At 40.6% G+C, this 24,318-nt stretch overlaps 1 protein-coding gene across 1 annotated transcript; it reads right to left on the reverse strand.

Moving 5' to 3' along the window:
• On the reverse strand, positions 1 to 23,824 carry ppil2 (peptidylprolyl isomerase (cyclophilin)-like 2). Its single transcript, XM_070965226.1, has 20 exons — positions 23,668 to 23,824; positions 23,414 to 23,463; positions 22,628 to 22,673; positions 22,456 to 22,518; positions 22,170 to 22,221; positions 20,580 to 20,631; positions 20,057 to 20,148; positions 19,711 to 19,800; positions 19,532 to 19,607; positions 19,184 to 19,344; positions 16,283 to 16,358; positions 15,513 to 15,619; positions 12,083 to 12,172; positions 10,023 to 10,056; positions 7,324 to 7,441; positions 6,781 to 6,837; positions 4,292 to 4,364; positions 3,642 to 3,704; positions 2,448 to 2,590; positions 1 to 254 (listed from the first exon to the last, which is right to left on the reverse strand). The coding sequence occupies exons 1-20, from the start codon at positions 23,697 to 23,699 to the stop codon at positions 152 to 154; spliced, it is 1,578 nt and encodes a 525-aa protein (XP_070821327.1). The 5' UTR covers positions 23,700 to 23,824; the 3' UTR covers positions 1 to 151.
• Positions 23,825 to 24,318: the final 494 nt, after the last annotated feature.

Below are 24,318 nucleotides of genomic sequence, written 5' to 3' on the forward strand. Positions count from 1 at the left end.
AAAAAAGCAACTTTAATTTTTCCATTTCACAAGACGACAACACTACTGAGAGATAACAGAAAATAAGATAAGTATGAAAGAGAAATTAATTTTGCTCATGCTCAACCAGGCTAGTAACTATACAAGCTGCTAAATGCTGAATGTGTCGGTGCTACCAGGAGCTGAAGTCTCCAAAGCTACTCTTGCCTTTGGACTTCTTGGCTGCCGCTCCGCTGGTGGACGGCCCGCTTTCATCGTCAGCAGCCTGACGTTTTCTAAGGGAGGAAAATATCATATTACAATCAGCTGTTTCAACACGGATGTTAAGAGTTCCTGCTCACACAGCTCTTCTCTTTGTAGGTGATGTTCTTTGAGTGTTTTAAGTGAAACGGTATACAGGCCCTTCAGGTTTCTTCCTCTCTTGCTGGAGGTGAAACTATAGTCTGGACAAGGTATCAAAATTTTTTGCTCATCTCTTTGTGGTCTGACAAGGTCATGGATAAATTTGCATGAAGCACACGCTGTTTCAAACAGGCTGCACCACATTCTTTGTCTTCCATCAGACATCAACATGAATTCCCATGAATCTGACCTTTAGAGCTGCAACTAACCATGTTACATCATCATCGATTCATCTGATTTTCCCAATTAATTGGTTTTCTATTATATTTCTATTCTATTTCTATATGAACAACGCATGACACGACATCACTGACATAATTTTACCTCACTGAACATTGATCTCAAGTCTAGATTATCAAACTGGAAAAACATGGCATCTGTTCTGTCTTCAGCTGCCTCACCAGCCGCTTATTTACTTCTAGTCTCTGCTGTTTTATTGCTGAGCAAGTTGCTACACTCGGCTTGTTTGAACTTGTTTGGTGTAAACAGCTGCGTACAGTTTTATGTGAGGCCTTGGTGAGAGTGTCACCAGACTCCATGTGCGCAAATGGAAAGCTAAAACCATTTGCCAAAAGTGGCTAAGAGATGTGCAGATTCATTGTTTTTTTGTTTTAATGAAATGTCACATTCAAAAATGCTGTTTGCTGCAGGCTTGTCGAGTGTTTTTCTAACATTTCTAAAATTATTAAAAACAAATTGAAACCCTGAATCAAGGGTGCAAATTACTGTAATTACTCACCCTGACATCTGAGCTCCTTTGTATTATTTCAATCAATAGATCATTTCTAGTCATGGACAAAACACTGTGATGTCTAGATGAAATGAAAAATGTGACATCTTCAGATAATGCACAAGGTATTTTACAGCAGACTGCTTCAGCAGCTTCATCTCTCCGTCTCCCTGTCAGGTACTGCTATCCCGCCCGTGTACATGTTTATTGTGACACACCCAAATATGCAAATTTCAAATAAAATTATGTCCCAGCCGCCTATCCTGTCTCACTCCATACAGAAGCTCAATGCTATTGAAATCCCATTTCGTCTGGATTTTAAAGCACAATACTAATTTCTGGTAAACCTCGAGTATGTCATCTGTATACTGTATTTCTCTCTCTCTGATCAGAATCATCCTGTAAATGCACTGATGAACAAGCATTTTCCTCCCTGAGAACCCCCTAAAAAGACCATTAGTGAAACACCCCAAAGGTCACTTTTACCTTTAACTCTCTGGGAAAATGAATGTTATTTGGCAGCATTAGCACAGACATGTTCTGCATAAATCTAACTATGTGAATGTGATGTGATGACAGGAGGAGAAAATGGGTAAATTCTGGAGACAGAATATCATCAAAGGCAGAAATATCATGAGCCTAATTATCTCTTCATATGCACTTCAGCCATTGTGCAACATTTTCAGTTCCATTAATGCACCTTAGTTTTGGTCATTTCAGTATTCCCACAAATGCTACAGGGCTATTCGCTGTGTAAGTCTGTTTCCCTTCACTGAACAGATTCTATCTCGATAAATAAATGAAGTGGGACACGAGGTGCATTCGAAATATGGCACAAACAAATTATCCAGAAAACAACTTAAAACCTTTATGTGGCCATTAGGAACTGAATAGGGCAAAGGGATAATAATGTTTCTATATCCCTAAACTCAACAAAAAGATGGTTGGGATAATAAAGCTGAAGTATCCCCATGAGGAAAATGGGCAATCTTCTCCATAATTGGCAGTTTTACACATTATGTTTCTACTCCTGCTGTGTCGCTATGTAATCATCATGTTTTATCATCCATTCACTACTATCCTGTTTCCTCCGTCGCTAACATCATACTGGGAGAAGAAACTGTTCACGTGGGAGGCCGGGTTAACTTTTTAATCCAAATTCTGGCTGGAGAGCAGAATAAACATTCTTTAACTTCTGTTTTGTGCATATGCAGCTTTCCTATACCCTATACCGTCACGGCGATGCCTATGGATGAGTCACTACTAGAAGCCCGAGCAGAGGGAAGAGTTCAGCTGGGTGAATAGTAAATCAGTATGCGAGTGTGTGTGTCCTTACATCTTGGCAGGGTTGATGTATTTCCCTACACCTGCTTTGAAGGTCTTCGGTGCCTGCTCCTCCTTGGCTTTCTTCAGGGCGATGCTGGTCTGCTGCCTCTCCTCCTCCTCCTTCTGAACTTCCTTTTCTCGCTCGGCTGCAATCTGAAAAACACACATTATGTAAGTCTCCACAACCTCTGTACATACCAGACCACAAGACACAGAGGCTGCACTCACTTTGCAGGACTTCATGCTCAGTAACTGTTCGCCCCATGATGACACCTTCACTGCTCGATCCATGTTTCAAATGCACCAGGTGGACTGGCTTCAGTAAACAGTAAAGTAACTGCAGCTCTATTGCTGCACTGTTAAAACACTGGAGGGACTGTATATAATGAAGGGCTATGAATCTTGCATGGTTCACTACAGTTGGGTGACATGATGATATAACCTGCTAGACAAACATTTGTCAACCAGCAAATATTTTCCTATACACCCTCTACCCAGACAGCTCTGCATCACTTCAGTATCTCTTATTTGCACCATGGTGGGAAATGTTGTCAAATGTCAAACTTCTTTAAGGCAATACTGGAATGAGATTTTCATTTAGGTTGTATTTAAGGCCCACCTCCAATCAGAAATGTGTGTTGCTTGTTGTTACTTCACGCTGAGGTTTGAGCGTCACTGTGGAGAATGATGTGCGTGCAGAGTTTGACACTTTAAGGCTGTTTTCACATTCATCTGCTAAAGGGTGAAAGTGCACTGTCCCCTGTCCTCAAAGCTCAGTTTACAGTGTTTAACATGAATTTTGTGACATCGATCGCCACTAGTCTGGAAGCATACGCGCTCCAATATGCAACTTCCACGAGTGTGGAAACTCACGTTCAGCGAAATAGGAGACATTGTGTGTCCATCAGGTTAATTTATCTCTGAATGTTTTAAATATACTATATCACAGTATTGTTCAGGCTGAATGTTTGTGTTTATTCTCAGTCACTGTTTCACTTCAACAAGCCAGTGTGCAGAATCACAACACTGACAAATGTGTCACTGTCCAAAACTTCCACTCTGCGCTGTGAGTACACACATTCATTATTTGTAGAAATCTAACACCCAGCTGACAGGGATTCGAGTCTGGATGTATAACTAAAATGAACCTTGGTGCACACTCTGTGTTTTATGGTAATGTCAGTAGAGACAGACAGATACAAACCTGAGCATCAGCCTCTTCGTATGGGTCCACGAACACAGTCGCACTTATGATTTTGATCTCCGACTGTAAAACAGGGTCAAACAGAAGAAAATAGGACCCAAAATATTACATCTCCTTATGCTTATTAACTGATCTATAAATGATAATGCATCTTATATATCAAGTTTTACTATCACATGCTAGCAAAAACAGACTCGAAGTAAAACATCGTTTCTGCTCACAGGTAGAAAATAGTGAAATTTTGCATAACAAACTTCTTGAGAACCGCAGCTCTCTTTAGAACAACAGAATGACACAACACTTCTGATTAGCACAGTGATTTAACTCCTCGTAGTCATTTCAATCTCATCTCTCACTGGTCTCGACCTTTCTTCTCATCTCAGCACCTGACCTTTAGATGATCCATGTAAAGATCGAATTGGCTCGGCGGCTGAGTCTCCCACTCCTCAGCTGCTGTTAATGTTAGTGATGTAGGAACTTATGGATTCTGCAGTTGCACAGCACAGACAGGTCGGCTACATTTCAAGATTGTAAGGTGAAACATAATTCAAGGGATATTTTTCTGATTCCATTGAGAACTCCCATACATTTCAAAGTAAAATCAAACTATGTTTAACCCAGCGCAGACCTTCATCATCACTGATTCTCACCTTTGGTTTGTCTGTTTTGGGATCACTCTCCACATTCTCCATGGCTGTGAGTGCCTCAAATCCACCAACAATCCTGCAAAAGAGAAAAACACAGAACATCCTTCATTTATTATGATGACAAGTCATCCATACATTTAGATAAGAGCGACAGAGGCTCCCCACACGGGTCCCAGGTGACGCTGATCTTCAACAGGGAAGATAAAACAGGCGCAGCATGTTCCTCACAACAAAATACATCATATATTTACATATCCTATGTAAGGACTGATGTGCTCAGTCATGACAAGAGGGCTATAGGGTTTTGAGAAGAAGGGTGAAACTAAGTTCAAAACCCTTTGACACCATGCATCCCGCTGACGTGCCCTTGAGCCACGTCTGTAATGTTTTAGTCAATCATTTCGCAGCTGAGGGATTTGAGCAGACCTCATTATATTCCTCACACAAAGGTGAACATGAGTTGCTGCTAAAAGCAAACGTTTATAGTCTTTTTTTATCAGCACATTGGCCTCATGGTGTAAAAAACAACCACTGAAGATATAGAGTCTGTCAAATGCCGAGGGCCAAAAGGTGATCTGTTAGCGACTCCCCTAGTGCAGAGCACTTTAAGAAGTTGCTCTCACTTTGCTCTTTAAACTGCAAAGTCTTTATCCAGCTGCCCCTGTAGGGGCTTCCTGTTACCATGTGTGGAGTGAGAAGACATGCACACACAGTACACCTAAGAGCTAGCAGGGGGTGCTTCTCAGGCCACGTGTGCTCAGCTTCCACGTGTGCAGATGAACAGAAGCGCTCCCACACTTCATGACTCACTGACCTTGTAAAATAACAGAAATATTAGGTTATCTATTAGTACAAACTAGGAAGGTTATAACATTTGTCATGCCCATGATCACCCAAGAAATTCACTTCAAACATCAACTCCTATCTCATTCAGCGCAACAGTTAAATGATCTGGCGAGCAGTTTTCAGATCAGGAAATAGCATCATTTTCTTTCATCACAAAGCGAGTCAGAACAAAAGCAGCAATATTCCCAGAAAGGACACAACACATGACAAAACAAACCTATGATATTTCACATTCAACCATTTTCTCAGAGTGCTCTGTCTGAAAACTGAAATGAAATTTCAAGCCAGAAATGTTGCAGGCTCCATTTGTTTTTGGTGGGATGGATACAACTTCTTGTCCAAATAGATTGTGTGCAGGCTGTGGCTTTAAGGCTTTAAGGCGCTGATCACGACCCGCAGTGACCCCAAAGATTTTGTAGACTGACAGAATACAAAAGGTCAGTGAATGTTGTATATATCATCAAATGTAGAAAACACACACACGCGCGCGCGCGCGCGTGCGCGCGCACACACTCACACTCACACACACACACACACACACACTCACACTCACACTCACACTCACACTCACACTCACACTCACACTCACACACACACACACACACACACACACACACACACACACACACACACACACACACACACACACACACAATATTTGCTCACTACAGCTTCTCAAGTGAGAGAATTTGCTCCTTCTCTCAGTTTTGTGTCGGGAAAATCTTTGGCTTTTAGACTGTTGACCGGACAAAACAAGACATCCGACAATATCATCTTTTGTTTGAATGTTTGAACAGTTTTTAGAGCAAAATAACTGAAAAAAAAAACAATACACACTAAATCAACAACAAAGAATGAGCAGCCAAAAACAAAAAGGCAACAGAAGACCCTCTCTCAGAACCCCGGTCCTGACAGACCCTTTAATCTTTTAGTGCCACAGTCAAACTACCAGGCTTAAAAAAGGTCCAGTCTGATTTGCATTTCTGAGGAGGATTCCTCTGTGACAGAGTTCACATTATGTATAGATCAGGTTAAGTGGACTGACACTGCCAGTTCCATTAAATGTGCAAAGACTGCAGTCTGGAAAGGATAAAAAGCTGGACGTCTGCTTAAAACAGAAGCTTTTTAAGTGTGTTGACTATGTGAAGAATCAGTCAGTTGAAAGCAGTCTGAATATTTTTAGACAACAGCCAGGGCTTTTGCCAAAAAGACAACCATGTGACAGAGAGAGGGAGAGAGAGAGAGAGACAGAGAAAGAGAGAAAGTACCATCAGTTTAGATTCAGCATCTACTAAATTTTTCACTGCTGTTGGCCAGGAGTCACACTGGAAGTCACAATACTGTTTGCACTGTCTGGAACTCAGATGGAAGCAAATATGTATTAAAGGATAATATGATAGGGTGACAAAGAGGGACAGAGAGTGAGGAGAAAATGATGAGGAAGAGGACAAGAAAGAAAAAGAAGAGAGAAAAAAAGAGATGTGGCTCTGACCACTCTGCATTAAGCAAGTGGCTGTCAGGAGTTTCACCTTTCAAAGCCATCTGCCTCAGGTGCCAAAATACACTAAACATTGTCACAAAGACGCAGAGGAGTCACTTGAAAAACACGAGTGTGTATATATTCAAGTGTAAAATAGGAGGTTTACCTTCCAAATACTGTGTGTTTCCTGTCGAGGTAGGTGCACGACCGGAACGTGATGAAGCTGAGAGAAAACAGAACAAAAACAACAGAACGTAAGCATGAAAAATAAAAAAGATTTAAGTTCAGTCAATGAATATCTGAAAAGTACTTTAATAAATACACAGAATAACCTTAAAAAACAGTAATAAATAGCACATGTATCTGTTACCTCAGACAAAATCCATCATTTACTTTAATCTCCCACACCCTTCTTTATCATTGATAAGCCAATGCAAACATATAATAAGTCTACCTTTAATGACAAATTTGCAAAAATCACTATTTTAATTACTAAATATGTAAATGCTATAATACATAAGAGGTTGCCTGAGCATTCAATATATGACAATTTATTCTGAAAGTGGAGAACTTTTCTTGTCTTATGCACCTCAGCAGAAAATCAAAAGACGGAAAAGACGAAACACAATTCTCTGTTGACCGACTTTCTAACACAGAGCGACTGTTTAGAAAAGTTTAGAAAAGACTTCTTTAAAGAAACATGTCTTACAACTGGGACTTGTTTGTGTTTGGACCAGAGTTTGCCATGCTGAGAACCCCCCGGCCGGTATGCGACAGGTTGGGCCGAAACTCATCCCTGAAAGGCTTTCCCCAGAAGGATTCCCCTCCTGAGAATGGACAAATTGGAAGGGAGGAAGGAAAGACGCAAAGGGGGAGAGAGAGACAGGGAGAGACACAGGGATTATTACTGCAGGTAAAACTGCTGATAGACATATCAGCATCCTCAGAAACATTGACTTGATTTGTCAGGACCCAACCAAAGCAGTGATCCCCCAAATGTGCCTCATTTTAACTGTCAGCGGTGCTTATTGATTGATCTTAATGGAGTTTGCAGTTGAAGAAGAAAAGTGTGTCTGTAGGTGAAGCTTGAATGTTTCTTCAGACTAGAGACCCTTTTCACAAAATACATTTTGACATTTCATAGCAGAAAAAGCACACGTGTAATTGATAAGGTTAATGATGGCTGGTGTGCAGGTTTCAGGGCCCTGGCATCATGCATGCTGGCTCACTGGCTAAAATCAAGAAGATATAAACCTGACTGCAAACAATTCATGTTTCAAAAAATTAAAAACCTCAAAAACATGTCAGACCTTGAGGAAACACTTGCTGTGCTTTGATGAGAAACCCTGAGCGTAAAAGAACTGCGTTTTTGTCTACAAGAAACACCCTCAGGGTACCTCCATGAACAAAAACATCCTTTTTCAGAAAAAAGGGAAACTTTAAACAAACTTTTCTCTCTTCATGTTGCTTATTTTATGAAATATGGGTAAACCTATTAAAAATGTATTTAGTTTGTGTGACAATAATTTTTGGCCCATAAACTAGAGACAGAGGGCAGCACGTATTTCTGTAAGACACAAAAGCCCCGTTTGCCCTTGAACATGGAGCCATGTTGAGAGCCTTCAGCTGTGAATCATTATTCAGACCGACATCATCATTAAGAATCATCATGATGAGCATACAGGAATACACACTGCAGGAGCTTATTGGCTCTAAACAGGGGAGAGGATCTGTCGCCCTGGGGTGTGTTTCACTATCCTGCGTCCTGCCAGCTGGTGTATGTGTATGAAAACAGTGTGCGCATATAGGTACAGTAAGTACTGTATGTGTGTGAATGCATACTACCAACCGGTCAACTCTTTGGAGACTTGATGCAGCTGTCACCTTCCCCGGGTGACATTTTTGCATAATTTATCAACCAACTGACATTTTACCTCAGCACGAGCGGATCATAAACGAAGGGAAAGCAAGAGAGGATGACGAGGAGAGAAATTCATTCTCACCCAGGAGTTAACCTATAAATCAAACAGCATTCCCTCTGATGTTCATTTGAAAATTCCCCTCAATTATATCAACAATACAACGTCAGACTCACAGGTTTAACAGGAAGGAAAGCAGGACTATGAAAATATCCTCCAGTGACTGACAGCGACGAAGCATTTCCACTAATCAAAGCATTATTTGGACATTTCAAAACAGGCGAGCATGTGCTTCTTGTTACAGACTTTGAATACGTGCGTGGGATTTCAGTCAATGTTTAAAACATTTCTTTCTCCAAAGCATCTGCTTCTGAAGGGTTTTAGATAAATGAGGCTCTTCTGAACTTGTGGAACGTGTTAACGCTACAGTGAGCAGTTTGCCGGCTGCGTCTCTTTCCAATTTACTGTATGTACAGGCAATGAAAGAGGGATTCACTTAAAATGCACGGGCAATTTCTGTCGGATTTTCTTGACACTCACATCTCAGAATCAGAATCTCAGAGTCAAGAAAGTATCACATCACAGTCCAACGTCTTATTTTACCGTCGCTACAAGAAAAAGCGAGCGTGTTCTAGTGTTTGCATCTTCTTCTCCATCTTTATCGATGAAAGTGAGCAGACAAATTACTTCTTCAAAAAGCTAAATATAAAACAAAAGATGAAATTTGTCACCCTTTCTTTGATCTGACAAGTTTTAAAGAAGCATTTCAAACAAAAGGAAGGAAAACAACAAAATGAGTGACATTAGTTGAAAGCTTCGCAGCAGCTGCCCGTGTAGACTCGCTGCTCTTAATGATGCACGAAATGACTCGCTACTAACTACACAATGACTGTGTGATACAGCACTGCTGAATATCCACCATGAAAAAGCCACTCAGAGGCCTGTTCGTGGACTGTGTGCGCACGTTGTTCAGTCCAGGTGATGAGGAGAATTTTACCCACAGGCCAGGAATTCTGCACCTTCATAAATCTGTCATGGTGCACGCATTTTGCAGCGTGTTCACAGACGTCCACAGGCACAGAGCACACTGTGTTTCAACCTCTCAGAGCAGCAGGAAAATAACTGTGTGAGACCTAGCAGTCAATTACACTGAGCTGCCTTTTAAAAACAGGAAAATCACACCAAATGCTGGTTGACTGGTTGTTCGCCACACCCCCATTCTGTTCCCTACACTCAGCCAAACACACACGCACACGCACACACGCGCACAGACACACACACAAAAAGAGGAATGATGTCGATGGAAGAGGGCTAAGTGTCTACTGTGCTGCTATGTGCCTTTACAGAGTGTATATATAGTAACACTCCTGACTTGCATCTTGAGTTGCAAGCCATAATTACGCAAAGCTTCCAAAAAGGAGCTATTAAATATTCAGCAGAGAGGTGTTACGTAATCCAAAATGTGGTTTGAGTGCAGTGCTCATCTTACCTGTGCCAGTGCCAGTGGGGTCCCCTCCTTGAATCTGGAAATGAAAAAACAAAAAAAACAAAAAAAAACAAACAACTCTGTTATATTTAGGTGACCTTAGATGCTGCATATTGAAAGTCAAATACTTAAAATAAAGTGGTCAAATGAGACTTTAGTCATGTTTCTTGTAAGCACTAGTATCCACTGGCAAAGCTTTCAAGGACACAGGTCTCTATTGTTCATTGTTAAGGCTCAACTTCCCTTCCACTGTTTACACAGCAGAGGATAACGTATACACTCTGTAGGTTTCTGTGGACTTCTTGGTCAAAGATACACTGTGGGTTTTGATGAATACTGCTGTTGTGGAGTAAAGCTGTGATGATGGGGTACCAGTACTGTTTTGGTGCAACAACACAGATGGATTTGGATTATTCATTTTAGATACAGTGACTCAAACATTGACTGAGTCAGAAATAATGCCTACATCACAGGTGAAAACACAGAGGAACGCTGCAAAATGACATACACACAGAATGTTAGCAAGGCATAAGAAGGTTTGCCAAAATGTCTTGTTTTAGTAAAGAAATGCATTCAACATGTTTGCTAGATCGAGGTCATAAACACAGGGCCACATGTGCTTGGTGAAGAATTCTGAATGTAAACTGTTTAGTACAAAACTCTGGCGCTTACCATCAATAGAGCTCGATGGGTACTCACAATTATAAGATCTCAGAAATGTCCAACACTTACATACATGCATAGTGTCAAGTTTCACATACTTAAATGAATGGCGGTCTAGTTCTTCCATTGCTACGTCATACTACATCACTGGCAAAAATGTGCTTTTGATGATATTTTTAGTTTGTTTCAGCAAACATCAATCAAAGCCCATCAATGCCTTTTTGTTCCCTGACTCAGTGGAGACAGCAGCTTTATACAAACTGCAAGGCTGCAATGTTAAAAAGTTCCAGGTACCTCGGCAGACTCACGTGCAAATCACTCCCATCGAATCGCTGGTGAACAATTCTTCTCACTGTTTGAGTCTGGGGAGTAGCAGCCTGGCGGGGCTCTCGTGTTTTAAAGGAAACCTTGATGTTATGCACACTCGCAAGGTCCTAATAAACTGCTTTAAGTGAAGTGAGGGCTGTGATTCTGTGGCCATTAACGCACTGCTTAAAAAGTGTTTGTTGCTATGAAATTATTCCCTCCAAGGCTATCCTCTCCTTTTCAGTGGCAGAGGATAAGTCGAAGGCGTAAGTGGCACAATAATTATGGATACACAATTCACAGCGTGCCGCTGTGTATGAAAACCACGGGACAGGATGAAAAAGGTAAGGGTCCTCTTGAGACCAGATGTCCACTCAGAGCCACTTTAATTATGGGAGCGGCTGAAATAAACAGGCAAGCGGCTGATCACAGACCTGTCATTTCAAATTCTCAGTCTGGGTTAAGAAGCTTCAGTTGGGAGAGAGTCAGAAGAAAAAACTGTGTTTACTCTCTGAAGCAGTACTCTACACGAAAATATATTAATATTTCAACAAAAGATGAGGTAATAAAACAAAGAAGGGCACAGTGGTTATTAATTCATTTATATTTTGGGTCAAAGCTGTTCAGTCAGTGAGTGACTTGCACTACTTTACACAGGAATGTGGTGGAAGATAAATCAGCCTGATCTAGTGTATGATTTTTGAACTTACTTCTAGTATCTGACCTGAGTCCCAGCACACACACATACTATCACGGGCGCACATGTACATGAACGCACACACATCTCACATGGAGTTTCACAGTTTGCAAATGTCTGTATTCCCATTTAATCCAATATAATCTGTCAAAACACTGCAGTCAGACCTTTTACAACTTCCAGCAAGGAGGAGTGAAGAGCCCTGATTTTAGCATCCTCACATTTAGTTTGTCCGGTGTAATCCAAGGGACAAACATAAAAAAAAATATCTTTATAAATATGGAAATCTAGGTAGCACTGAGTGATTTTAATTTTGTTTGCGCAGGTGGCCTAAAGGTTAGAGAAGAGGGCTTGTGAAACCCCCCTGAATAAATAAAGGTTAAAAACGAGTCCTTACCATGAAATTCCGGATGGACCTGTGGAAGACTGTTCCGTCATAGTAGCCTTTTTTACACAGACGGATGAAATTCTCTCCAGCTTTTGGAACCTGGAGGGAAGATTATGCAGAGATTGTTTATGACAAACAATAAATGAATAAATCAACACCCGCAATAAAAGTTTAATTAACTATTCTCAGCGTAATCATTTATCAACACAATTCAGTTTCCCAGTTTATGACACACTGAATGGGCTCTCCACACCCCATCATATCAGCTCCTATCAGCTTACTGTTAGTGAAATAAGAGGTGAGTTGAAAAATCAGTCAATAGCATTAAGAACATGGGCTGCAGCTACAGTACAGACACAGACGGCGTTGCCTTCTAAAAGTGCCAAAATTAATGATAAACCCAGTCACATACCCACAGTCACGCATTCAGCCTCGTAACATTTTGATAAACTGATGACTGTCAACGCCTGTCTGATGCCACGTCACTGTTAAAACAGCTGAGCCTGATGTCAACTTATATCCATAGAAGATATTATCATGACATCTCTTCATTCTTGATTAAATCTCCCAGTAATGTCTCATTTATAATTTACAGCAGATGCCCCATATTAAAATCAAACAGGGAACTACTGCATATAAAAACCAAAACCGTGTACCCACACAGACGGGGGATGACAGCCATTTGACTCAGTCGTCTTTGTGCACAGCTGCCTTCAGTGACGGGAGTGTCAGAGGATATAGGACAGGTGTCGAGCCACAGAGGCAGGTTAGATTTCAACTTCCAGGTAGAGCTGACAGACAGAACGAAGCTTTGCGTTCACATAAACAAACAGAGTCTCACATTTGCAACTCTGTCTGACCTGTTGAAAAGTGTGTGTTAGACACACGAGTCTGCGGCGAAGTGGGGTTCAACTGTTGCCTGAGGCGCATCTATACAGCTCGAAGCCAGGCTCAGGAATCGTGTACAAAGTTCTGCTTTGCTGCGGTAAAAAACAGACATCTGGATTTTTCCTCTTGCTGAAGGTACATCCTAGGTCATAAAAAAACTTTTTGGCATTTTAAAGACCATTACAAAACAGTCACTGACAGCAGCTAATTTTGACTGACTAGCACTCTTTGAAAGAAGCCTGTATTTCTCCCCAAAGCAGGAGGCGCGGCTTTGACTGTGACGCTGGTCAGGTCTACTGTTATTAATGTCAACAGCCTTGAGGAACACTTCTGTGTGTGTGTGTGTGTGTGTGTGTGTGTGTGTGTGTGTGTGTGTGTGTGTGTGTGTGTGTGTGTGTGAGACTGCATGAGAAACTAACTTTTCCCCCTACTGGTTGGTGGGTTCCAAAAATCACCAGATGCTTTTATAAAAAACCTATTTTTATTCACTGGCCTTTCTCTGTGTGACAGATCCTTCTAAGCTCTACTGGTCTTATTTCCCCCTACGTCTCAATTTTGCTGTTGGGGTTCAACGCTCTGCCTCTTTTTCCCTCTATTATAAATCCCAGATTTTTAAAGCACTCTGGTACAAAGAGGCTTATTGTTTTAAATCTCTTGCCAGTAGAAAAAAAACTGGACTTACTTTAACCGTTTTAGCCATAAAATTGATTTTTGCAAAGGAAATAAACACCTAAAAACACCTTTCTGACAACTCAAAACATACAGTTCTAGCCTTTCTTTTTCCTGTGTTTTCAGCAACATTTCTCATAATCACTCTGCTATTTAACCAGAAACTTTCACAACACAGATCTCTATCTGTAACAGCTTTTTCTGCCTCTCGGCGCTGGTGCAGCCCTGTCATGGCGGGTAATTCAGCATGTCTGGATGCATGCTCTTGTGTTTGTGTGTGAGTTTGAGCCTGAGAATGTTTAAAATGCAACCCAATTTAGAAACATGCTTAGGTGCCTAAAATTGTCAGCAATCAGTGATGTCAGTATGGAAACAATGTTTGCTGACGCAGACAGAAAAAAAAAACCCTAATTCATGCATGCTAACAGGCTCTTCTCTTTTTCAAATATTTCCCAGGCATTTGCCCTAAAATATAAAGGCATGCAAAATATTAAAATCATTTAATTAATTGAAATTATACAACTGTACTTTTTATGTAATTTACCACTTTTTCTGTCAGAGTGTATACATTTAATAAGTGTTCCAATAGTCTATTGTAGTAATTTCATGTTTTATTTCTGTTACTTTCCAGCCAAATATGAAGCATCTGAACAATACTGCACAATAACATATGTACATATATTTTCAACAGTGCATGTATTCTATATTATTTAGAACCATTCTTTTAAACCTGACACAGTCATCCTATTTCACCCCTCTCAGGTGAAGCCTATCCATCGTATCCACATAATAAAGCTGTACCTTCTTCAATATCATGTGTGACTATGGTACAGGCCACATCATCTGATCTCAAACATTTGCCCCCTCACAAGTTGTGGGCAACAAGGGCAGGGTGGGCGAGCAAATGGGCACTTTACAGGGAAGTGGGCTGTGGATTTGTGTGACTGAGAGTGTATGTGACAGTGAAACAGCACTCATTAATTCATAAACAGCAGGCCACGAATAGAGCTGCAATCTTGTGAGAAAACCACTGGGGAGGAAGGTGGGGAGGGGGAGGAGGAGGAGGAGGAGGAGGAGGAGGAGGACGTGGGGCGCAGAGGGCAGGTTGTCTAACCGCTGCAACTTTCCCCTCATTATTCTGATTCGACAGCTCAGAAACCAATGAAAACCAAGCACATGAAGCGCCTGGTTACCAGGGCAGAAATGCATTCCTGGAACTCACGCTGTCTCTCTGGAGCCCCACACCTAACCTTAAAAACAAGGCACACAAGAAGCACATTTTTGCCAATGTATAAACCTGGCAACCTGGGGGGCAGACTCTGCAAAAGGGCTGATTTCAGACTTCTGAATGAGTCACCTAAAACACAATTTAACTACCTGCTCAGGCAAAACCTTTGTCACGACAGCATTATATCAGATTCATTCACCAGCAAAATAAGCCTGACTCAAAACCTCAGTGTCAAGAGCACCAGGCGTCTTCTAGAAAACTATATATTTTGTGTCTATATCTGACTAATCTCATACATTTACATATTTTTATGTAAGATCTCCAAGTATCACAAGCACAATCATACCGCTTTTTGTACATTTTTTTCTTTTAAACATCTCTCCAACACTACCTGCCAAGGGCCTGACAGTATAGACCTGATGTATGATTTCAATGAAGATCCATTTTTCCTTTTAATGCTACATTTTGGTGATAATGTGGAATTTTTAAAAACTATAAAGGGCTCAGTCAGTTCAGTCGCAAGACAGGTTGTTTTATCTTACATTGTGGAGACATATAGACTCAGACTCTATTAACATTTTTCTTAAACATTATTTCCTCTGATTGGTTTGTCTGTGTTTTTTTTGTTGAGCATGTGTGAATTTGTGTTATTACCTTATCACAGTGCAACTCGAGATTCAGGTCTCCCTTGTTTGTGTGCAGACGGACGTAGCCTTTTTTCTTCACATACTGGTAACGCACGGTGTCATCTGCGATGGCATCTGTGACATAAGAATACAAATTTAGTCATTTTAAAGTGTCTTCATGGATGACATTTGAGATTAGGGCTGACCTGATCTAAAAACAATCAACAATGTTGAAATTCTACACACACACACACACACACACACACACACACACACACACACACACACACACACACACACACACACACACACACACACACACACCAGTCAGCCATAGATAGATAGATAGATAGATAGATAGATAGATAGATAGATAGATAGATAGATAGATAGATAGAGACAACAAGTCTCAGTATTCAACGCAGCCTAGGCGAAGGTACACATCCATAAAAATATATGGCATGCTATCCTTTTTCCAAAACCTCAACTAGGTCACTAATTCCAAACATTGTCCTGCTCTTTTGAAGTGTACTGAACCTACTATACAGTTGCATAACTGCACATCTCTCCCATGGAGCAGCTCTGAGGCTGACAGGAGAGAAAAAAAAAACACAGTCGAACTGAGCAGCTCTCACTTGAAGCTGCATTCAACTGTGTGAGCATGGAGTTGCAATTTGTGGCAAAAGAGCAGGTGAGACTAGTCTTCCCTGGACAATTAAAGATTACAGCAAAAAAGAAGGGGTGAGTGTTCCTGTCTGCTGGGAATCTGCAGTTTTTTGGTGTGAAATGTTCACTTGCCTGCTTCGTGTGTTGTTGCAGGAGTCATGGCCGTGGATGTGAAGGAGGCGGAGACTCTGCCTGTGGAGTAGTGGGCCTGGGGGGGCAAAAAACAAAAAAATTAATAAATAAAAGCTGGTGCCATTTTATCATGTCTGGTAACTTGTCAGGACGGTCCTTAAAAGCCACTGAATGTTTATTTGTAGCTTTTCATCCCAAAGTAAAGTCAAGATAGAAAAGAATTCTGCATGGTAGAATAATCAGCACAAGTCAGATCGATTGATCAACTGATGCTGACTAACAATTGTTGGGACGTCACCACATGGATGCACAAAGACAGGTCTGCATGTAAAAGCAAAAGCCTGAACAAGAGCCAACATGTAACAACTATAGCCTGATGAAGAACTCAGAACAAAGCACAAAGGAATCACCTGAAAATCCCATCAGGCCTTGCAACTCACACCTGAGTATAGTGAGACCCACCAGAACCCAGGGAAATCCCCACGAAATGGCATCATCAGGGATATAAAAATCAACAACCCCCACTGCACCTCGCCTTTCCACTGCGATGTGACGGTGCTACAGGAGGTGTATTGTTCTGAATCAAATGTTTGCATTTTAAGTCGCCTAGGCCAACAGTCCTTTAACTTGCTGGAAGAGTAACAGACTGTTAGTGTTCACCAAACATGTTTGGATCCTCACGTGATCAGCTGTTTGTGTAGCCAGTGATCTCACTGTGCCTACAGAAGGGAAAAATAAATAAATAAAATAAAAATCACATCAAGGTCCACTTGTAGCCCTTTCTAGAGCTTTCAACCACATCCCAGGGTCTTCATCAGTGGGTGGAGTCCATCACTCATACAACAATGATGGACTTGGACTCAGGTCATCGTCCTATACAGGATGAGATATACTATATAAACATATATAAAAAGCTAGTAAGAGGACCTCGAGATAAGATTTTCTGTTTTTGTCAAACGTCTATCTTCAAGAGCTTTCACGCTCAATTATTTAATGCTCTTTTGAGCGTAAGTGTAATCACTTTTTTCTAACATTTTGCAGACTAATTTACAGACAAATAGATAAATCATTAATGAGCATAAACACTACTTGCAGCCTTTATTTGTGCACCTATCGGCCTTGAGAAATATTCAACTGGAGATCAGGATCAGCTAAATACACCTTGCAGGTTTTCTGCTCAGTGTACTTCAGCAGGGCAGACACCTAAAGGAGCGTGAAGCTTCATCCTCCAGTTGAAGAATGATCCTTCCCACTCGAACACAACTCTTCTCAGCCACACACTTGGCTGGTCCCCTCTTTTGCGCTAAATGGTGCATCAACTGCAAACCAACTTAATGACAGCCTGTGCAGCTTCTGTGTGATTATGAGCACAACCTCCTCATCTTGGAGTGATTTCTAACATCTCATAATTAAAAGGGGCATTGGAGATGCTTTAAGGTTCTTTGAGCTTAAATTATAGTAGAATACATTTAGTGAATATCTGAACATCCAAAAATACCACAAACAATTCAGCGAGCTTGGAGGAGTTATTTAAGTCAACAGAATAACAACTCAGGGAGATGAAAGCGGAGAAGTGAAAATGGATTTCAAAAGCTCAAGTCTACTCTATAGTCCTGGTTTAGCATTCTTCTGCTCTAGTTCTTGTGAAGGCGCATGAAAGCACAGACTTTACCTTGTGTGCCCCGGCTGACCTATATTCCCTGTTCTCTCAGATGCTGTCAAGAGCGTCACCTCAACTGTGAACTCGAGACGGAGAGCAACCAAGGAGAAGCTCTGGCGTAAAAACGAGACATGGCGTGGCATCAAAGGAGGGCTGATAAGAAAAGCGGTGTTGATGCTGTTCAAACTGAATCAGACTTCATCCCCCCGGTTACTCAAGGACACAGTCGTGGTGCTGACCGCGGCTGACCTTTTTTGTGTTACACTGCATGGTTAATTCCCCTGCAGTAAAAACAGGTTTAGAATAACTGACAGTGCATTAGGAAGGTTACAGTCAGTATCCAGAAGGCATCTGAATATAAAGAAAATGAACCCGCTGCTTATCTAAAGCGGTCTTTGTATCATTTCCATGTCTCACTCAGGCTACCAATCTCAGTTTTTTTAAATATTTGCTTAAATTCCTGTCATATGAGTGTAAAATGTTATTCATCATTTTTTGCTGCACTGTCAACGGTCTTTGTGTTGTTTCTGGATGCAGTTGTTCGTCTTGTTGCCTGTACTACTGTAAATATGTGACTGTGTTTGGTGCCCTCCTGTGCTTAAAGTAAAAATTACAATTGACCAAATTCATGCCCTCTTGAAATGATGCAGCAACAAAACTGAAGAACTGATTGCTAAATCTGAAAAATCATGTTTACTTAATTATTCATTAAAAATAATGATGGCCTGTAGCAGTGAGGTTTCAGACTGCCAACTAACTGAACACCCCTGAAAAATGTGAAAGGCCCTGTATGGAGCCAGCGTCTGGTTTGTCTCTTCTGGGCTACTGTAGAACTTGGTGGACTCCGTGGAAGTGGACCTGTTTCCTCTGTAGCTATAAAGAGCTCATTTGCTCATTTTAAGGTAACAAAAATACTATTCTTAATTTCAGGTGACTATATGCTAATAAAAACAACATTACTGTGAATATTCTATTACATTTCTGCCAAATGATGCCCCTAAATCCTACACACTGGGCCTTTAAAGCTCCTCTTGTCCTTGGAAATTCTGGAACTTTCCCTAAATTTTTCCAATTGAAACCTTACCTTGTAAGGTTTTGGTCAACAAATATTTCATTTACTTAAACAACTTCCATACCCAGGAGACATTTGTAGATTTCTAGTCTAGTGTCTTTATGGTCTTTGGTAGCTTTCCATATTGATTTTCACCACTGAACTTGAGCATCACGGTATTTTTGCTTACAGCGTTTAATTTATCCGTCTTCTTGGCCTCTGGCTCCTTCATAGTGGAAGCCAAGAGCTGATCTCCCTTGTAGTCCTTGTAAAGCTCAGCTAAGGTCTCCCTGGTCTCGAGATTGGTGGTCTTCAGGTGGTACGCTGGGTCCAGCTTGGCCTTTTCCTCATCTGAACCATGCCGTGAGCGGACAGCAGGAGGGAGGAAACGGTTTGATTAAAGCACTTTCATATTTCCTGGAGACTTAACTCCAAAGAAGGCTTAACCCTGAAAACTGATTAGAATTTAACAAAAAAGCACAGTTTCCCATCACAACTAGCTGTCAGCTAAATGACAGATAAAAGTTTGACAGCTCACCTGGATCCAACACCTTCAGGTTGTTTTTTACATGGAAGAAGTTGGAAACATTGAATTTATCCAGATGTGTGGGGTCCTGCAAACACAAAACCAAAAACAGTTCACCACCACATTAGAGAATACTTTTCCCAAAATAACATGCTTTCAACTTCGCAAAGCACAACAGAGCAATGACCCACCTGAAGTGTTATGATGTCCTGTCTGGTAAAGGCTTCATCAGTCAGTAGATCTTTATAATTTTTGGTCTTGATGTTGAGTTGCTCAACAGCCTGAGCAGAAACAGAAACATTTAAGTTTGTTTTTAATTGTCGCTCACTACCAATATGACATGCTTCTTGTCTTTTGATTGGATGAGTATGAAAAACACGTCTTAAAAGGTGGATTCCACTTGTAGTGTGGGGAAAAACAGTTCCTGCACAGAACTAATTCCGTGTGATTCAAGGCTGCATCTTGTGAGACCATGTGGGCTGAGCTTCTGCCTTCTGTACGAGGACCAATGCAGGCAAAGTGTGTGAGTTCACCTACCTCATGAGAAAACACGTTGCCGGTGACCTTGTTGGCAACGATGTGAGAATTATTTGTGAAGACGTTGTACAGAACAGGGCAGTGATACTTTCCTGGAACAAAATGAAAAGAAAGTCAGAGGCAAGCAGAGCAGTGGAGTCACTCTCAATCTGCTGCCACAGGCTGAAAACTCATCTCCTCCAGAAGTCAAGAAGCACCTCATGTAATGTGCTCTCTGCTGAGTTACATCATCTCTCCCACACCTTCCTCCTCCACTTGCTTTAATTTGCTCTTATCCTGTTTCCCAAAAATTACCCTCTAACACTCCAAGTCAAAATGTCTTTTTCAAGCTGCCCTCACACACAGCAGCGCAGGAAGATAAGTGTGGCTCTGACCTTTTCAGTCCTAACTACTGGCTCATTTTGATCATTAGAATCAGGAAAATTGCACTTATTCAGCTCTAATGACAGCATCGACCTATTACGCCCCTAGTTTCTATGTCAGTCCTTTAAGGTTAAAGCACACTGAACACAAGCATACCTACCATCATTGTTCTTTGTAAAGTTCAGCTTGATGAGGGACTTTGCTTCCAGTTTCTGTGGGACAGAAGAAAAACTGAAGTGTTAGTGTGCAATTATAACAACGTGATGGAAAATGAATCTAGAATCTCTTTTCCTTAAAAGCTGATGGAAACAGTTTCTAAAACTCTCACGAAGATCACCTTTGTGGAGTCTTTTAAACTGTCTGCTGATGTTTTTCCAGTGCTGTCATCAGTAATACATAATAAATTCACTTAACTGGATATACAACTACTCTACAAATGATACTGAATTACTGCTAGAAGACAAGTTCTTCACCTCAACAACTCCGAACCAACACTTGTACTAAATAGTTAATATTGTGGGGCCTCTAAAAATGGTGTTTTGAAAGATTCATGAAAAGTCTAATATTATATATATATATGTGTGTGTGTGTGTGTGTGTGTGTGTGTGTGTGTGTGTGTGTATATGTATATATATTCTATTAATATTTGAAGCTTCTATGAACACTAAATATTTGTGACTTGAAAATTTGAACTACAACAAATTTGCAATATCATTATTGAATCTTTCAATTCATCTGTTCCATTACTTTGTCAATTAAAAGCCAGAAACAGTGAAAAGTGGCCATTACATTTTTGCCATTTCCAAGATGATGTCTTTAAATGTCATTTTGTTTGACCAACAGACCAAAACCCAAAGATATTCAACATACAATAATATTAAACTGGAACAGCAGCAAATCCTTATATTTGAGAGGCTGAAACCAGCAAAAATTTTGCATTTCTTTCCTTATAAATTACTATATTACTGGTTGTTTTTAGCTTAAATAACTAATTGTTTCAGCACCATTCTGAAGCAACATATTGCACAGAGTTGGATGTAATGATGGCATTTGCATGTACTGTACGTTTGGATCTGTGATTGTATTTTGTATTAATTGCTTTTTCTTGTGTTTGTATCACTTGTACTTGTAGTAGTAGGAGTAGTAGTAGTTGTAGTGTTTGTATATATCTGCAGATGAAAGCTAGCTAGCAGCTATATCTGGCACAATGCATCTCTTCGCCCACCCAGGGACGAAGAGTTTCACGACTGAATGCCACAGGAAATCATTCCTGCCTGTGGCCATCAAACTGTACAACTCCTCCCTCTGAATGGCCCTTGGACTTTTTCCAATATAGATAGATAGATAGATAGATAGATAGATAGATAGATAGATAGATAGATAGATAGATAGATAGATAGATAGATATACATATATGTGTGTGTGTGTGTGTGTGTGTGTGTGTGTGTGTGTGTGTGTGTGTGTGTGTGTGTATTTTTTTTCCTCTCTCTTCTTATTAATCTCTTCTATTCTTATAAGGAGCATCTGTAACAAAAACGATTTCCCCTCGGGGATCAATAACGTACTTCTGATTCTGATCCTGTTTATATGAGATTAATGGTTTTTGTACGTGATCGCTGACATAATTGTACTAAACTAAAATATGAAGGTTCGTGTTTCAAACACTGCCTTTCCAGGATGGCAGCAGATAAAGGGAGGAGCAGTGTGCTGATTCAAATTACTGCTTGCATGAAGCATGTTTGTTGCTTACCTCACCAGAGGTTGGATTAGTACCGTATTTCTTGATCCATGGGACAATGCTCCTGAAAAACAAGGTAGAAAACATGTGACCTTCACGTAACATTACATATATTTAGTTGGCGCTTTTATCCTAAGTGACTTACAATTAGCGCATTCAGCCATGTGGATACAACCCAAAAATTGCAAGAATCAAACCAGTCTATCAACTACATCAAATAAGCTGAACTGCTTCAAGTGCTTTGTTTAGAAACAGACAGAGAAATATTAAAATGTTTAAATTAGCATCATCTACTTACAGCAGGTCAAAGACAACTCCCTCCTCAGTGCAGACAGGATACTCAAATGGCTGAAGGGACAAGCTGAAATGTTTCAGAGAAGACAGTTAAGACAAAATGGGACGAACATTAAACGTAACTTACAATTACTCTGGTCCGATAGCAAATTTAACTCTAACTAATCTCTTCTTACCTGCAGTGGTCAAATGGAAGCCGCCTGAAGTTTGCCTGTGGGATTTCTGAAAAGTAAGAACATTAAGCAAAACTAAAATAAAACATAACATGGCATTCATTTCCATACATCCAATGGAATTTTACATTTTCAAAAAACTGGTCTGTGAACAGCTGCACTGCAACTTATTTTGTGGATAATAATAAATATGACGTAACTTTATTTATACAGCACTTTTCTTGACAATGTTGCAAATGCAAACGAACAAGGCAGATAAAAAGGAGGAGAAGGCCATGCGCATGAGCACAGAGGATGTAAAGACAATTAAATAATGCTACAATGATGGGTGGAGATGTAGTTGAGCTTTCAGTGTTTTAAGTCCACCTTCTGTAGCTAAATTCAGTGCAGGCTAATATAATGGTTCCCAACACAGGGTTTGGGAAAACAGCACCTCGAAGCAATGAGATGAATTAAAGCCTGTCTCTAAAACATAGAATTTCAATAAAAACGGAACACAGTCATCTCCATGACGGTGGGTGTTTTTTTTTTTTTTTTTTTTTTTTTTTTGTGGGGCTGCTCTATGAGAGTGAGCATAGTGGACAAAATGAACTGGCAACTGACTATAGATTCACTAGCTGTAGTCTCTATGAAGTGTGGGAAAACAACTTGGACGGACTTTAACAACACTTAAAAGACAACAAGCATTACAAAAACAAACAGTGACTTCAGTGTGTTAACGTATGTTTTGACAAATTAACGCTAACGTTGCAATTGGTATGAGTTAACGAAATATAAAATACGTCTCACCTGCTCGCTTCCCTCCATAAAAGTGTGTGTACTCTGTACATGTGATGTACCTGTAAAGAGGACGAAAGTCACATAAGGGGAAAGACAATGAAGAAACTTTTAACAAAGTTAATCTAAGGTAATGCTATAGATAAGATGGCTACTATAATTTAGCTGGCTGAAGTTCGTTAGCAACGGTATCAGCTAGTTAAGCTAACAACAAGAAGCACATTACAAGGGTGCGGCATATTAGTCAGGATAACTTTGATACTTACATTTTGTCTTTTTGATGTTGCCGCTTCCCCATTTTGAGTTTCTGTATTGGTCTGTAAGGTTAGTTAAGATAAAACGGCGGACTTTGCCGAAAAACCTACACGACCTCCTTCAGATTTTTCTGTCTTCCTGTTTATGTTCTTGGTCGTCGTCGTGATTAACAGCATACTGCTTATAGGAACCGCACTCTGTCGCCCCCCACTGGAAGAATGGTTAAAAAAAACAATACATTGTCACGCTGCCCTTTTTTTCACCTTTTCCTCATGCGCGTCACTATTGTGTGAAAGAAGATATATTTAGCATTTACATATATTTAACAAGGTAGTCTTTTTATTATAATTCAGCAAAACATCCTGAGACTTTCAAACTGGAACAGGCCCAAACACCTGCAGACACATGCAAATTTGAATGGAACAACAAATTCTTTGTGTCAGGGCTCATCTCGCCCAATCATATCAAGAAACACTTCGCCTCTTTTGCATCGGTAACGTAATCTGTTATGCTCTTCGAAAATGGAGAAAAAAGGAAAAGGAGGTGCAGAGAAACTGCGAGACAAGAAGAAGCTGGCTCTTCAAGCCAACGTTCTGATGCGTTTGCCACGGCAGGGCCTTCATCAGCTCCCGTGGCCACACACACACACACACACACACACA

Source organism: Chaetodon trifascialis, chromosome 6, assembly GCF_039877785.1.
Source record: "Chaetodon trifascialis isolate fChaTrf1 chromosome 6, fChaTrf1.hap1, whole genome shotgun sequence".
Lineage (NCBI taxonomy): Eukaryota > Metazoa > Chordata > Actinopteri > Chaetodontiformes > Chaetodontidae > Chaetodon > Chaetodon trifascialis.